At 39.9% G+C, this 15,157-nt stretch overlaps 1 protein-coding gene across 3 annotated transcripts in view; it reads right to left on the reverse strand.

Moving 5' to 3' along the window:
• Positions 1-15,157, reverse strand: part of Ar (androgen receptor) — a 171,238-nt gene that overhangs the window by 63,756 nt on the left and 92,325 nt on the right. For all 3 annotated transcript variants that reach the window (XR_013154687.1, XR_013154686.1, XM_077107698.1), the window contains exon 2: positions 14,188-14,339. Coding sequence is in view for 1 of the 3 variants with exons in the window: in XM_077107698.1 (XP_076963813.1) it covers positions 14,188-14,339 (152 nt within the window). In the remaining 2 variants the exon portion in view is untranslated. The remainder of the gene's footprint in view (positions 1-14,187; positions 14,340-15,157) is intronic.

The raw sequence follows: 15,157 nt of genomic DNA on the forward strand, positions 1-15,157 counted from the left end.
TTCCAAAACAATTTCACATATCATGGAAGTTTCAGAAATCATGACAGATCATGGGTACAAAGATACTTTCAAATAGAAGGGCCTTTCATAAATCCATGAGTCATAACATAAGAACCCCTACTTCCTACCCTTGATTTTATTTGTATTTATATATTTATTTTTTTGTTTGACACATGACCTGGTATTTCCACTGGTAAGGTCTTGAACCCTTAGCAACAATAAGCAACAATGATGATAATAATTAAAGCACCCAATGTTTTTGAACATTTGTTATGGCTTATGTACTATACTAAGTTCTTACTTAATTCTCATAACCCTATGATGTAGTATATACTCTTACTAACATTTTTACAAATAGAAAAGTGAGGCATAGAGGACTAACAGAACTGGAAGGCACCCAACTCACCTCATTTTAACAAGCTTCATGCATCTGTTATATGTCAAGCCTCATGCTGAGGGCTGGGGTTATGGCTCAGAGGTAGAGCACTTGCCTAGCATGTGTGAGGCACTGGGTTTGATTCTCGGCACCACATATAAATAAATAAATAAAATAAAGGTCCATCAATAATTTGAAAAAATTAAAAAAAAAGAAATGGGATCCTCAGAAAAATTTAAAAAGAAAAAAGACATTAATATAACCTAAAAACATGTCAATAATTTAAGTCTCCAACAAGAAGCCTGAACTTTGGCTCTAAATTATGCTCACATAGGGCCAGACCTAAAGGAAATTAATATAGTTTTAATCAGTTGTGTTATGATGGGGGAACTTTCAAAAAAGTCGTTAACAGAAAAATGTAAACCTCCAGACAGGTGGTATAATTTAAGATTGAAAATGAAACACACTAGGCACAATGCACTACAGAATACATTTTCAGTGCATTTCAAATAACCTCATAGTTTCAGCAAAATGAACCATCCACTAAGGAGCTCAGACCAGCAGAAGGAAATGATTAGTAAGTGCATTACTGAAAGATAAAGCAGGAAGTGGTAAGAGCCACAAGAGAGACACCCTTGAGGTACTGTGAGAGTAGAGGAGAGGGTGGGGTGCCTTTTGATAGGGTATCAAAATGGAGGAGGAGGAGGAATTTGAGTAGGGCCTAGGAGAAAGGTAGGACTTAAGGATATGGAGATGTGGAAAAAGACACTTGAGGCAGAAGAGACAGACTGAATAAAGGAAAACAAGGGGAAAGTATGGATAAACATTGGGGTAAAAAAATACTTTAACTATCTTGTAGTATAGCCCTCTGTAGTGTTCTGGTAAACCTGGGAGGAATAGGGATAGAATAAATTAAAAAAAACAGCTATTAATTGAATTAAAATATGGAAAACTGTATCTTTTTTGGGGGGGGGGGGCTTAGATGTAAATCAATGAGCTGCTCTATAATTCTCAATGACATTGTTTCTTTTGGGCTTTGGTTTAAGCCCATCAGTTACTGCATAATCTCTCTCCCATTTTGAACTTATTTCTCATATGACTTATCACATCTATATACTGCACTAAAGTTTGAGATCTTTGAAAGGACTACATCTCATTCATCACTGGGTTCTTAGCATCAAGCAGAAGGCCTGGAATATACCTGCTTTACTGTGCTCTGTCTGTCATCTCCACTATACTGAGATCATGCTTTGCTCACCTCTTCCTCCCCAGCACTCAGCATGAGGCTTGACATATAACAGATGCATGAAGCTTGTTAAAATGAGGTGAGTTGGGTGCCTTCCAGTTCTGTTAGTCCTCTATGCCTCACTTTTCTATTTGTAAAAATGTTAGTAAGAGTATATACTACATCATAGGGTTATGAGAATTAAGTAAGAACTTAGTATAGTACATAAGCCATAACAAATGTTCAAAAACATTGGGTGCTTTAATTATTATCATCATTGTTGCTTATTGTTGCTAAGGGTTCAAGACCTACTGATGGGGACAGGCCCTTCAAACTATGCCAGCCTTGGTCAAGGTTATCTCTGGGCCTGGGGAAGGGGGTCTATGCCTGTCAGCTTTTCCTTTCCATGTCTCATTAACACTGTCTCTGCTGCACTTAGGTACTTTGTGCAGTGCTAAATCTGCAGCTGATCTTGGAAGGCATGCCTCCCTGAATGGAAGCTCTCTGAGGACATGGCTGGCTCACAGTCATCTCTGAGCTCACATAGGACTTGATACAATACATGCTTGTTTAAAGACGTATAATCGAAAGCCGCTTGCTTCCACTCCTTCTTCTGTGCTATTGGACTATGAGAATACAAACGCTTACAGTCTAATGTTTACTCTAGCTAGGGCCCCAGGCCCACGAAGCTTTCTGCTATCTGCCTTGCCATTGTTCTAGTCCACCTTCCTTAGATTTTGGTACTGGGAATAAATTCATCTGCAAGGCTGCAAAATCATCTGTGTGTTAAAATGATTATTATCAAATTATCCAGGAAAAAAAGCAACAGGTAAATTATTTAATTCACATTAGCATTGCTACTGTGGCATCACTGTTTAATTCCATGGGAAAGATAATCAGTGATTTCTTATTCGTGCTCTGCTGAGAGCCACAGCCTAGTCGGAATGGCCCCTGGCATTTTGCCAACAGTATTGGTTGACAGGCAAGGCATTACTATCTGCCTCAGCCGCTACTTTGGAGTTCTCCCGGGGATTCCTGGGGATTCCCGGAGAGTTCCCATTGGTTGGGGAAGTGCAGGAGGATGGATTTCTGGAGGAGATATTTCCGGTGGAGATATTTCCGGTTGCTGGTTGCTGGACGAGCCGCATGGCATTCAGGAGAATTCCCAGGGAGTGTGTGTAGGGTGTGCTGGTGGAGTTCAGAAATAAAGTTTGTTCCTGCTTCAGTGGCTCGTGGTTTGTGCCCAGCCAGACTGCGGCAGTGCTCCAGAAGGCACTGTCAACAGTATTGGTTCATTTTATTTTCAAAGTTCTGGCACTATGCTAGGAATTTCAAGTTGTCTTACCTCAAGTTATTCATATAATTTCTCTAGAAATGATGGTCTATATGGCTATTTTAGTGGTGATAGATTTAAGACTCAAAGGGGTGATCTCTCACAAGGCTGGGCAGAGGCAGGGAGCCACAGTTCTCAGTCAGCCACATGATCACAAGAGTAAACAACAGATACTCTACAGAACTGTGTTGTTAAGCTGTGGTGTTCTGTAAGTTAGGTGTAGTAAATGCATTTTCAATTTATGATAGTTTAATCTGGGTATAACACCATCATTAGTCAAGGAACATCAATATAGAAATCAAGATCAAGTTTTTCACCCCTACACCACGGGACTCCTGGTAAGAGAGCAAACAAGACCTTAAACAGTTCTGTTGGGCTCTTTAAGCAAGTGAGAAATCATTCCACAGCTCCACACTCCTATCTTATGTTACCTACTTCTGTCTCTGCTCCTCAGAAACCATAATCTATACCTATGCCTGCTAGCTAGTTCTTGTCAAGTTATAAAAGAGACAAAGGAAACTCTTTTCATATGAGCTACAGAGGAGCATCTGGGGAGTCAAAGAGGCAACACACAAGTGATGTGGCAGAAGAGGCCATGTGGGAGAGCAGTAAGTCAGAGGCTCTTAGTCCTCAGTAACACAAAGGACCCACCCTGCTTATATTCTGAAGTCCTGCAAAGCTAAGTGACCTCAAGCACTGGATACCAGCTCATTGACAGGCCGTCAGGGCCCTTGGGAGGGTGCTGACTCCCTATCCTCTTATGGAGTTTTGGAAAACATCTGAAGGCAATTCAGGTAGGAACCAGAGATAAGCAGTATATTCCAGCTGGTTTTGGTTAGCTATTGATTTTTAAAAGCATAAAAATTGGAGAATTGGTGTAGATGGAGGATCTATGGGAAATAGAATTGATTCCAGTCTATCACTAGAGTTCTGTTTTAAACACAGCAAAGTCATAGGCCATACCAAGGTATCACCCTGTTTTTGAGAGAAATGACCCCCAAAGACAAACAAAACAGTGTCACTACAACCAAGCCACATTCCTCCAAGAGGTCCAATGTACTAGGAATGTAGGAGATAGAACTCTAGATAAAAGATAATCTGGCTTGGTTTAAAAAAAAAATACTCATCCGGCTTCAGGAAAAGAAGCCTTAAAAGTTATTTACACAGGTGCTGGCTCAGGTTTCTATTGAATCTGGCCTCAGCATACTTTAAGACACACCTCTGGCTGGACAAGGGAAACCAATGGCTGAAGATCATGGAGGATAATTTATGACCTTTGTTAAGTTTTCTTCTGGCCTGTACCTTAAGACTTCAATTTGCTGGGCCAGACCTATCTTGTTGGAGTCAAAGGTACAAAGAGAGCTCTGACACCTTCAAGTCCGAATCCTGGAATTCTGGAGAGACAATGAACATTTGCTGTTTGTCTGGGGAATGTCACCCACTATGTCCTGAGAGGCAAAGAAGAAAGAGGAAGAGACTGACTTTTTCTATATTCCTGTACAAGTGTTTTGGCCTTTCTGGTCACTAATTAAATAGCACTGAAGACAAGTATTTGGCTAGGAATCTTACCCTAATCCATGGCCTCCTTTACTCAGGAGACTGCCATAGATACCATCACCTAACTTTACTTACTGCCTACCCAGGGAACTCCCTAATTGTATGTGTGTCAATGACCAAGATTTCACTCAAAGAGAAGGAGAAAAAATTTATTGTATCTCAGTACTGTGTTGCATATTATTTAGTTCTTACAATAGCTCTGTGGGCTATTATCTTTACAGAGGCACAGAGGAGTTAAGTGATTTTCTCAAGGTCACATATCTATTTAGTCATGGAGCTAAGGATTGATCTCAGCTCTGCCTGTTTCCCAGGAATCTTGCATACCAAGTAAACCACTGAAAACATCTGGGGTTTTTATAAAAATTCACTGACTTAATATTTTAAAATATTAAATATTTAGATAGTTATGACTTTGTTAAAATATTTGAGATCATTTAGTCAAACCATTTCATTTGTCAGATGTCAATTTTCCCTTGCAAAGGAGAAACAAAGTCATGCCTAAGGCCACATGTGATTTGGTGGCAGAGCCAGAGCCCCATCTGGTGCTCTTGCACTATATCATATTCTACTACCTGGAGAGAATCCTGCTTTCAAAAAGAATAGAGACTAAATTAGGGCAGTTATGGACATCTCAGGAAGGAGATGGAGCCAGGTACAAAAGGCCAATTGAAGAATTCACCAGAGTTACCTCCAGACTATACACAGTGTACCCCAAACAAGATTCTTGCTTTCATGCTAGCCTGTCCTTTTCTCAGTCCTTTTCCTCTTCCCAAAGTTCTCTTCCTACCTTTTTGTACCTGTAAAAGTCTTATACATCCTTAAAGATATAGATCAATCCTTAATTCAATTATGATACCTTTCCAAACTTTCCAAGTAGATATATTGTACTCTCTCATTCAGTCTGCATCACTGATCCCACTCTGTTATACTGATAAACATTTGTCACATTTGCTTCATAATCAGTAGTTGAATGAATTTAGGCAAGTCACTTAATTCTTCTGTGTCTCAATCCCTTCATTTGTAAATTGTGGGGTAATAACAATAATACCTACATTGTAGCATTGTTGTGTGGACTGAGTAAATGTCCATTCAGCAACCAATGTATACTAAGTGCTCAATAAATTAATTTTGTTGCTACCTTCTATCTCTTATACCAATGCCTGGCATAGGTTCAGTGTACACAATAAGCGCTGATTATTGAATAAATGTATCCTATGTGGGAAAGGAACCAGTCATCAGTAGCCATGTTGAATATAACTATAGTCATGAAACCCCATTGTAAGTCTAGAATGTCTTTATATAAATTTAGGTCAGAGTTCTGTAGTCATATCTAGGATACACAACATCTCAGAATCATAAGAAAACTATGAAATCTTCCCCTAAAATTCTTCATACATGCATATACATTCAATAGATTTTGTAAGAATCCTCATACCAAGCAATGCCTTACAGAGACCTTGCACTATACACTGCTATTATCACTTGTTCTTTTGCTAATTGTGAAGACATACAGTTACCGAGGATGATCTCACATCATGGTGGAAGCAGAGAGGATTAATAGGAACTGAGCACCTTGCAGGAGTCAGGGGGTATGCTAAATGCTTACTCTGCTGCCTCACATAATTCTTAGTTTCAAAATAATAAGCTCCATGGCTCTGATGGTTGGCCTGTGAGACCTCAGACAAAAAATATTAGTGACACCAGATTCAATTTCTGCTGTTTATATATTAAACAAACCTGGGAATATCACTTCCTTTCTCTGGGCTTTTGTCTCCTCATCCATGAAATGGCTTGGTTGGATTTTTAGATTTTCAATTTCCTTGCCTTCAAGATTTAACAGGTTAGCAGTGAAAGATTCTGTGATTCTGAGGACAACATATCTTTTAAGAATTTCCATTTAAAAAACTTGTGATTGAATCAACTGTCCTGAAAGTAAATGAGCTTGTTTTTGAACTGTAGGAATGTGCTTGTCTAACTTAAGGAACTGTTCACAGTCTCTAGGGTACAAATTCAGATACCACAATGAAGTCAAGGTCCATCCTCACAATAAGGTATCCCGAGAGAGGAAGGAAGAACAGAATGTTAAACCCCTGATAGAGAAAAATAACAATCTGTGATTTCTAAGCCCTGTCCTAAAAGACAGCATTCTTTGTTTTCAGACATAAAAGAGGAGAAAATGGATTTCTCTTGTTCCTGGCTCCATTTAAGACATACTGCAGCATGCTCCACTGAGAAGGCTCAGAGGAAAGGCCAAGGAGCCATGTATGTACCATTTATATCCATACATCCTGCCTCTGAACTTTCTTCCCTTAGCTTGGTAATATGAAGCAAAACTTCTTATGAGCACAGATATTAAATTGTGCTTCTTCTTCTCTGGTTGTGTGATGAGAGTATCATCCATCTGATGACTATGAGTTGTTAGAAGGGGAATGGCTCACATGTCCTTGGCCTGAGGTAATGAAGAGAGTAGCTGGTAAACTACCAGCTGTTTAAAGTTTTTATCACCTACTTAAGAGGATAAACTCCCTTTGATGTCAGTGCTCTTTAGTGTATCCTTAGTTTCTCACCGTGATATGTACGTCTGAATTTTCTTCCTTTATATCTTGACTCTCTTGGTCTTTTTCATTGTTGCCTTGCTTATTTGCATAGGCATAATATTTCCTTTCTACTTTGTGTTAGTATATTTATATATTTGAGGGGAGGCTGTATTAAAACAGAGCAAATGCTGCCTTTGGCTTCAGAAGATCTAAGTTCAAATTGCAGCTATACTACTTAGTGCCTACATGTTGATCAACTAGAAATTCTAAGTTTGCACCTATGGAAGACCAAGAAAATGACTTGTCCTTCTGTCCTAGGTGAAAGGAAAGTTCAAATGAATAGTAAATGTGTTGGCCTTTCAGCTATTGAAGCTCTTTTCAGATAGCCAGGGTTAAAATCACCAGACTACAATCTCTTCAAAGAGGATCTATAGTTGAGTATGTGAACTCAATACCTTCTATGTAGTAAACACTTGTGAAATGTTTACTGACTGAATGCATGAGTAGATTTACAACTAGGCCTATTCATGTGATGTGCACTGTTCACATAGGCACTAGCATAGCCAGGAGGTATAGTGATTCTACTAGGGTGTCTCAGGAGTCACTACACAGAATGGAAGCAAAGGGACTGAGAACTCTAATTCTTGTTCTCTTTATAACAAGTTATCCACTTCCCAGTCCCAGTTCTTTCTTCAACGGGTTTACTTACCAAGTTCATCTGCCTCCTTAGAAGGTAACAACAGTTATGTAACTGTGAAGTGGGCAGGGTACAGAGCATGGACACCTGAACAACAAGTTCCAAAAATATGCATGCATGGCTATTATATTTAAGGGATTATTTTTACAATGATGATTTCTTGTAGAGCTCAAGTACCTTGAGGGACAGTATGTTTCCTGGTGTGGGACTAAAGCCCAAAGAAGTAATACATAATTCTTACCTCTGAAGAGAAAGTACATCTACCACTTACCCTTGCAATAAAAGCCAACTGCACAAATGAACTACCCAGAGTTTGACAGTCACCAAGCGATTATTGTGAAGAATTGAAGAAGCTTCAGGTTTTACTATATGTACAGCCCCCCACCCCACCACCAAAATGATAAGGGACTGGGAAACCAGTAAGACATGATGGAAGGAGGTAACAGACTTAAGAGTTCTTGCAAATGACAAAGGTCATGTAAACATTAAAGAGATTTATATAATGATACAAGTGCTATGGCAACTTCTGGTTAATCACCATTTAATAAAATGCACATGCTATAAATAAGCAGGCATAGGACACTATAGAGCATCAATGGCAATTTCTTGGCATGACTCCGAATTTGGGCACTGACAGAGATTTGGCTGTGTACCAACTGCAGTGAGTTACAGTGCTGAATTATTTATTCTGCAAGTCTGGGATCTAGTATTATTATAGGGAAGGCCAGAGTTAAGCCAGAAAATGTGTGAGTACAGAGAACCATAGGGTAATATGTGACAGAGCCACAATTCAGATGGCCACATGGGCTCTACTTTCTATGAAACAGATATTTTTTTTTCATATCATTTGGTAGCAGATAGTCCCCAAAGCCATTCTTCCTTACCATGTGGAGTATAAGTGGCATCCAGCAAAACTCATTCATATATTTTTCATATAACAGAAAAAGTATCACACAAAAGTTTAGAAAATGTGTTAAATGTTTTCAGTTACTCCTCTGCATATTTCAAGGGGAAGTGATGTACTAGCTCATCAAAAAGTATCTATATTCTAGCATTCCCAGGTTCATTTTCTCCTGTTTATTAAAAAAAAACTCAGGACCACTGGGCACAGTGGTGCACATCTATAATTCCAGCAGCTTGGGTGGCTGAGGTAGGAGGATTGCAGGGTTCAAAGCCAGATTCAGCAAAAGCAAGATGCTAAGCAACTCAGTGAGACCCTGTCTCTTAATAAAATACAAAATAGGGCTTGGGGATGTGGCTCAGTGGTTGTGCCCCTGAGTTCAACCTTGGTAGCCCCCTTCCACCCCAAAGAAAGCTCAAGACCAAGAAGCTTCATTGAACTAGGCATTCTGGGAAGCATTTTCAAAATTAGATAACCTAGAAAGTTACTAAAATATTAGGAGACTGGAAAGAAAAAAATTATTATGCAGATTTACAACTATGTTCAGTGTTGGTCAACACACTGTAGCCCAAAAGCTAAATCCAGTCTACCACCTGTTTTTGTGAGTTGTAAGAACTATGATTAAGTTTTACAGTTTTAATGGTTGATGAAAGTAAAAAAAATATTATTTCATAACGTGAAAATTAAATGAAATTCTAATTTCAGTGCCCATAAAGTTTTATTGGAGCCCAGTTATTAGTTTGTGTATTGTCTATTGCTGAGTTCACATTACAAAATCAGAGCTGACTAGTTGAGAGGAGGGAGACCATGTGACCTGCAAAGCCTAAAATATTTACTACCTGGCCCTTTACAGAAAGTTTATCAACCTCTGATCTAAAGTCTGGCAGTGACTTTTTAAGAAAATGAGAAACAGAAAGATGAGAGGAGCTTTGTGAAAAGATTTCTAAGACTCACAAAGTCAGGACCAGTCAACTTCTTGGCCAAAGATACCTGATAAAGTCTATTGAAGGTATAAGCAGATCCTCCTGGCAGAGTTAATTTGCCCCTGGGAAATGTTACTGAAAAAGTCAGGGAGTGAAGAGGAAACTAACATTCACCAAAAACTCTCTGCAACACTCCAAAAAAGAGGTAACATTCAATTCCATATGAGTTGAGGTGGGAAAGAGTGGATTTAAAGGACAGAAAGAGTTCAATATGGGTTCACTTACATTTCTTCCCTCACAAAAACCTGGGGCATGAGAGAGAATCAAAGCCATACTTATATAAAATCTGCCAAGGAAACTAAATTGGGACCTATTGTAAACATCAGTGAGGATGGTGTAATTCTTTGAGCTCAGAATGTAAACTACAGTTTCAATTTTATGATGTGTACCAAACAGCGCTCCATGTGTACAAAACAAATGGATGTACAATCTCTAATGTTTTACTAGAAAATGTCTGAAAAATAGTAAATTCTTGAGCACATAATGCACATGATGAATTAATTAACCCTCTTTGAAACATGATGAGGGGGAGATGGGGATTCATATCCTGATTTTCCAGATGAGAAAATGGAAAAGAAAGGAAGTTACCCAGCCATGGTCACAAGGGAGAATCTCAGAGTCCTGGGTTTTAACCCTACTGTGCATAGTGTGCTTGCTCTCTAGCTGGCTCTGGCACCATCTTTATTAATTAGGATCTGGGGATTACCACCTACTGGGAAGGCAAAACCAAAAGTGTACACAGGTATAAATGCATGATAGCTGTAATAAAGTTGATGATATTTGTACAACTTTCACAAAAAGTCTAAGCCCAAAGGACATTATAAAAACATCTAGTCCAACCCTCTCCCCTTATACTACAAAAGGAAAACTGAGGTTGAAAGGAGGGAATTTATTATTCAACGTTACACAACCAAATCTCTGTAAGTTGCTCTATATGGGTATTACCTTCGTTTGACTTCCTAGGTTTTTAGATAGTATCTTACATGCCTTCCCCTTCATTTCTAATTCCCCTACTCACACCACAAACCTGCTTTTTTACTCATGCTTTTTACTAACCCACAGCCCATCCCCCAAACAACTCCCATACCCCTCCACATTCAAGGGAAACTTACTAAAGATTTTAGTGATTTTACCCTTATGGCCTAATACCATTATTTCTTCTTTCAAAAATATGCAAATTATTTCCTGCCTCATTCATATTCCCTGGTATTACTAACAATGGAAAATGTGGGGCTCTTCCCCCTCTACTTCCCTCATGGTGGGGGGGAACCTGGCCAGATTACCTTAGATTTTGTGCAGAGTTCTTCACCAGTGACAGCATTAAAGCTTCATGCTTTATGAACCACCAAATCTAGAAATCCATTTCTGTCTGACACACCAGGCTTTTAACTCTTGTACCTGTGCCCAGTCCAGAGATTTCTGAAAACTATGAATAAAGTGATAATCAACACTCAGAATACTCAGTATGAGTTAGCTGAGAGCAACAAACAAATGAGAAAGAGAAAGATTTGTGTTCCTACTCTCTCAAAACAGGTAGAATTCCAAGTATAAGCAAGGCAAATGCAGAACCACCTTCAGAAAGGCTATTTGGGCAATAAAGATGCATTGTAAAAATGGAAAGAAAACAAATCAATAAATGTTCTCCTTAGGTAATAAGACAGTCCCCTGCCTTCAAATAAGGATAATGACAGCAGTAAACTCAAGCCTTCTAACTTTATAGCTGCTGGGAGGAGAAAGAAAACACCAAAACACCAATTATTTATTATTTTTGAGGGTTTTTTTTTCCATGTGTTTGTGTGTGTGTGTGTGTGTGTGTGTGTGTGTGTGTTGAGGGGAATGTGGGGGACTGGGTATTGCTGATTGAAAATCAGGGGCATACTACCACTGAGCTAACATCCCCAGCCCTTTTTGAGACAAGGGCTCATTCAATTGCCCAGGCTGGCCTTAAACTTGCAATCCTCCTGTCTCAGATTCCCAAGTTGTAGGAAGTACAGATGTGTCACCACATCTGTGTGTGTTATTTTTAAACCCCCTTCTCCTGTCCCTCAAAGGCCTCAAAACTGGAATCTGGGGTCCATTTTTCAAAGTAACCAATAGGCTCAAAAGGCTTGCTGTCTGTCTATGGCTTTTCAAGTGATTTTGATCCCATGAGCTCACAGATGGTCAATTTCTTAAAGACAATATTAGAGAGTTTCCCTAACTTAAGTGATTCTAGATTCTGCAGCATTTTGAGACCTTATAGGATTTCTAAGTACTCTGAAAGTTGGGTTATTCCTTCCATCCACTACCTCATCACTTCTCTTCACTGTTTTAAATAGCCCAGGATCTGCATCATAGCAGAGCATCTCCCATGTACACAGCCCCACCAAATGCTCTTCTGCCCATCTCCTTCTTTCAGCCCTAAGTTCTTCATAAATCTCCCATGTGGGAAATAGAATGTGACAGCAAAATCTACCCTTCACAATATGGTTGATCACTTTCCCCATTTTTTGAAAACAACAATTTAGTGACCCAGATTTGTAAAACCCACATTAGTATAATCTAATCTATTTTATTACTGAATTTGTTTATTTGCATATTTACTTGAACTCATTTTCTATCATATCAAAATCTGATATGACTACTAACTACTGTGGTGCCGGACTTGCTGAAATACTAGACAGCTTCTCTGGGCCATTCACTGCCCCAGATACAGTGCCTTTCAGATGACAGGGTATGGGGAAGTGTCAGGGTATTACTGGTAAAGCTGGGGTAATCTAAAGTCCCTGAACCTTCTCCTTACTTCCTTTGCTGACAGTCATCTTTCATAAGTACTGTTAAGAAGGGAAGGTAGTTCTCTCAGGTCTTTTGAAATTGCCTGTATGTAGAATGGGCCCTGAACTTTGTATTAGCCCAGCATGAAGAGTTGCAGGGGTATAGTTGGAATATAAAGCATGTTTTTAGTAAAACAAAATGTTAATTGCCTCCTTATGTCTTTGGGCACTGGAAGAAAATGATGAAACTGCCATCATCATTTATGATTGGTTATCAACGAGGAGGCAAGTTAAAGGGTACCCATTTTTTAACTTTGTTTTCTCTCTCTCTCTCTCTCACTCACTCTCTCTCTCTCACTCACTGTGTGCGTGTGTGTGTGTGTGTGTGTGTGTCTGTCTGTCTGTCTGTCTCTCTCTCTCTCTCTTTGGCAGTATCAGGGATTGAACCCAAGGGCACTTTATCACTGAGCCATGTCCTCAGGCCTTTTTATTTTTTGAGACAGGGTCTCAGTTGCTGAGGATTTCGCTAAGTTACTGAGGCTGTCCTTGAACTTGGAATCTTTTTGCCTTAGTCTCCCAAGTTGCTACGATTACAGCAATATGCACGCCTGCCATATTGTATGTGCCACCATGCCAGACTTCTACTTTTCCTCTTGAACCCAAGAACTCTCCAGTACTTCTGCTGCCCTCTGATGGATATCAGCACATTCCTGGTGAAAGGTGTGACCTACATACCTCTCTTAAGACTGTCCTCAGGATTTATAGCCCTTACATGAGGAAAGGCTCTCTGTCTTGCTTGTGACTTAGAACTCTGACTCTTCCAGACCAGGAAGAGAAAAAGGCCTTGGCAGGAAGTAGCTGCTTTTTGGAACATGGGGCAGGCGAGCACACTGGTGTTTAACAATCAGATCTGGCCACATAGCAGAGAATCTTTGTGTGGGCTGGTGTACAGTGTCCCTTTGAGAAGGAAGCCCTTAGTACAAGGAGGGGAGTAAAGTTGACCAAATAGGGGCTTAAGCCCCAGGTGGTTAGGACAGAGTCACTAGAATGTATAATAGGTCTGAAAATGGCAATTCATCCTATAGGATATAGGAGGAGCACCTCTGAGTGCTGAGCAGACATGAGCTGTTTCAAGTGAAATAGGATTAAGCAACCAGGATTTCAGCCTACTTAGATAGATATAAAATACTACTTAGCTTGAGATTCTGAACCAATGAGGAGGCCCTGAGGTCATTCCTCTAGTGAGGACAATAAAAGCCTTTCTTCACTCCAGGTTCTTACCTACTCAGGAGCTATTAATGCAAAGAGAGATCCCAAGGAGGCAGCAGCAGGAGGGAGCAGGTGCAGAGACTGATGGTCTGCTGAACAGCGAGAACACTTCCTTTCTGGGGCTGAGGCCAGGAAGTCTTTTGCCGAGGTACAGTCTTATATTCACCACTGAGAACAGGCTGGGGACTCAGTTGGGGTTTCTCCACTTCTAACCTCTCTAATAAGGACAATTTTTTCCCTCACTAGGCAGAAGAGTGGAAAACAAGCAGGAAGGAAATTACATTTTTCAAATCATTAATTTTTCTTTTATTCCTAGGAACCACCGAACACCAAGCACCAGCTGGGACCACCTTCATTGCCTGTATTGCCTGTACAACCAAGGGAGCCAAAGCCTGGAGACCAGCAAGTAGGAAAATCTGCTTCTTTGGGCTTCTGAGTTTTATAAGACAGCCCTGCCAATGACCCTATCACCAACATAAATCCTGGGCCCTGGAATGTGTCACTCTGAGAGGAAAAGGAGAGAGGGAAATAGAAGTGAGTGTGCATAAGGCTTTACCTTCAGCAGCCCTTTTGAAGAAGACCTTGCAGCTGCCACATGTGAGAGCCCCATAGTGACAGCCAGAAGCTTCATCCCCACAGATCAGGCATGTCTTCTGGGGTGGAAAGTAATAGTCGATGGGCAAAACGTGGTCCCTGGCATTCTCCAAACTAGAAAGACACACAAAACACAAAGCAAAACATGTCAGTGGGTAGCAGACATAGGAGGGCAGAATCCTAAAGTCTTAAGGAATAAACTGTATGCATAAACTACTATTATTCATTGCTCAAATGAGTTACCGTGAAGCTGAATTTTCCTGGGATTTCTTCTAAGGATGGTATTTGTAGGGTTTCCTCAGGTGTAGACAGACCATTTGGATCCTGCTATGGGATTTAGGAAAGTTCTCTGGGATCTACCAGTCTCATAGGAAATGTCTATATGAGTCAAGAATGTAGGCAGGAAACCTGAGGTTAAGTTATCTAATTTAAGTGGGTGGTCAGGCAACATTTTCAGAGTAATTAAACAGTATCCTATAGCTTTATCTCATCTGAAACAAGATCTATAGCCAAACTACACCAAATATCAAAACAGTTTGATGTGTTCTCCTTTAGCTCTCTAACCCTGGAATCTCATCCATAAAATGGGGATAATATCACCCATTCTACTGAGTTTCTACTATGAGTGGCAATATAAGTCAGACAATGGATAATCAGACAATGGTCCATGGGATGAATACACAGGTGAAGGATCACAGTTAGTCTTATCAAGCTAGTCTTCAATGGTCTTTTCTTCCATTCCTTCATTTCCCTTAAAAGTCTCTCCAGATCATATTCCCCTGCCCCATTCTACAAAATTAAGTAGCAGAATCTCTAGGTAGGCCTGAAGCTTTTGTTGAGAAATGATACACAGTGATGCTGGACATTGTTTTGGTTGTTATCAAAACATTTGGCCATTACAAAATTCATAGGTTCCTTGAATAATGATAGAA

This window comes from Callospermophilus lateralis, chromosome X (genome assembly GCF_048772815.1).
Source record: "Callospermophilus lateralis isolate mCalLat2 chromosome X, mCalLat2.hap1, whole genome shotgun sequence".
In the NCBI taxonomy this organism is placed as follows: domain Eukaryota; kingdom Metazoa; phylum Chordata; class Mammalia; order Rodentia; family Sciuridae; genus Callospermophilus; species Callospermophilus lateralis.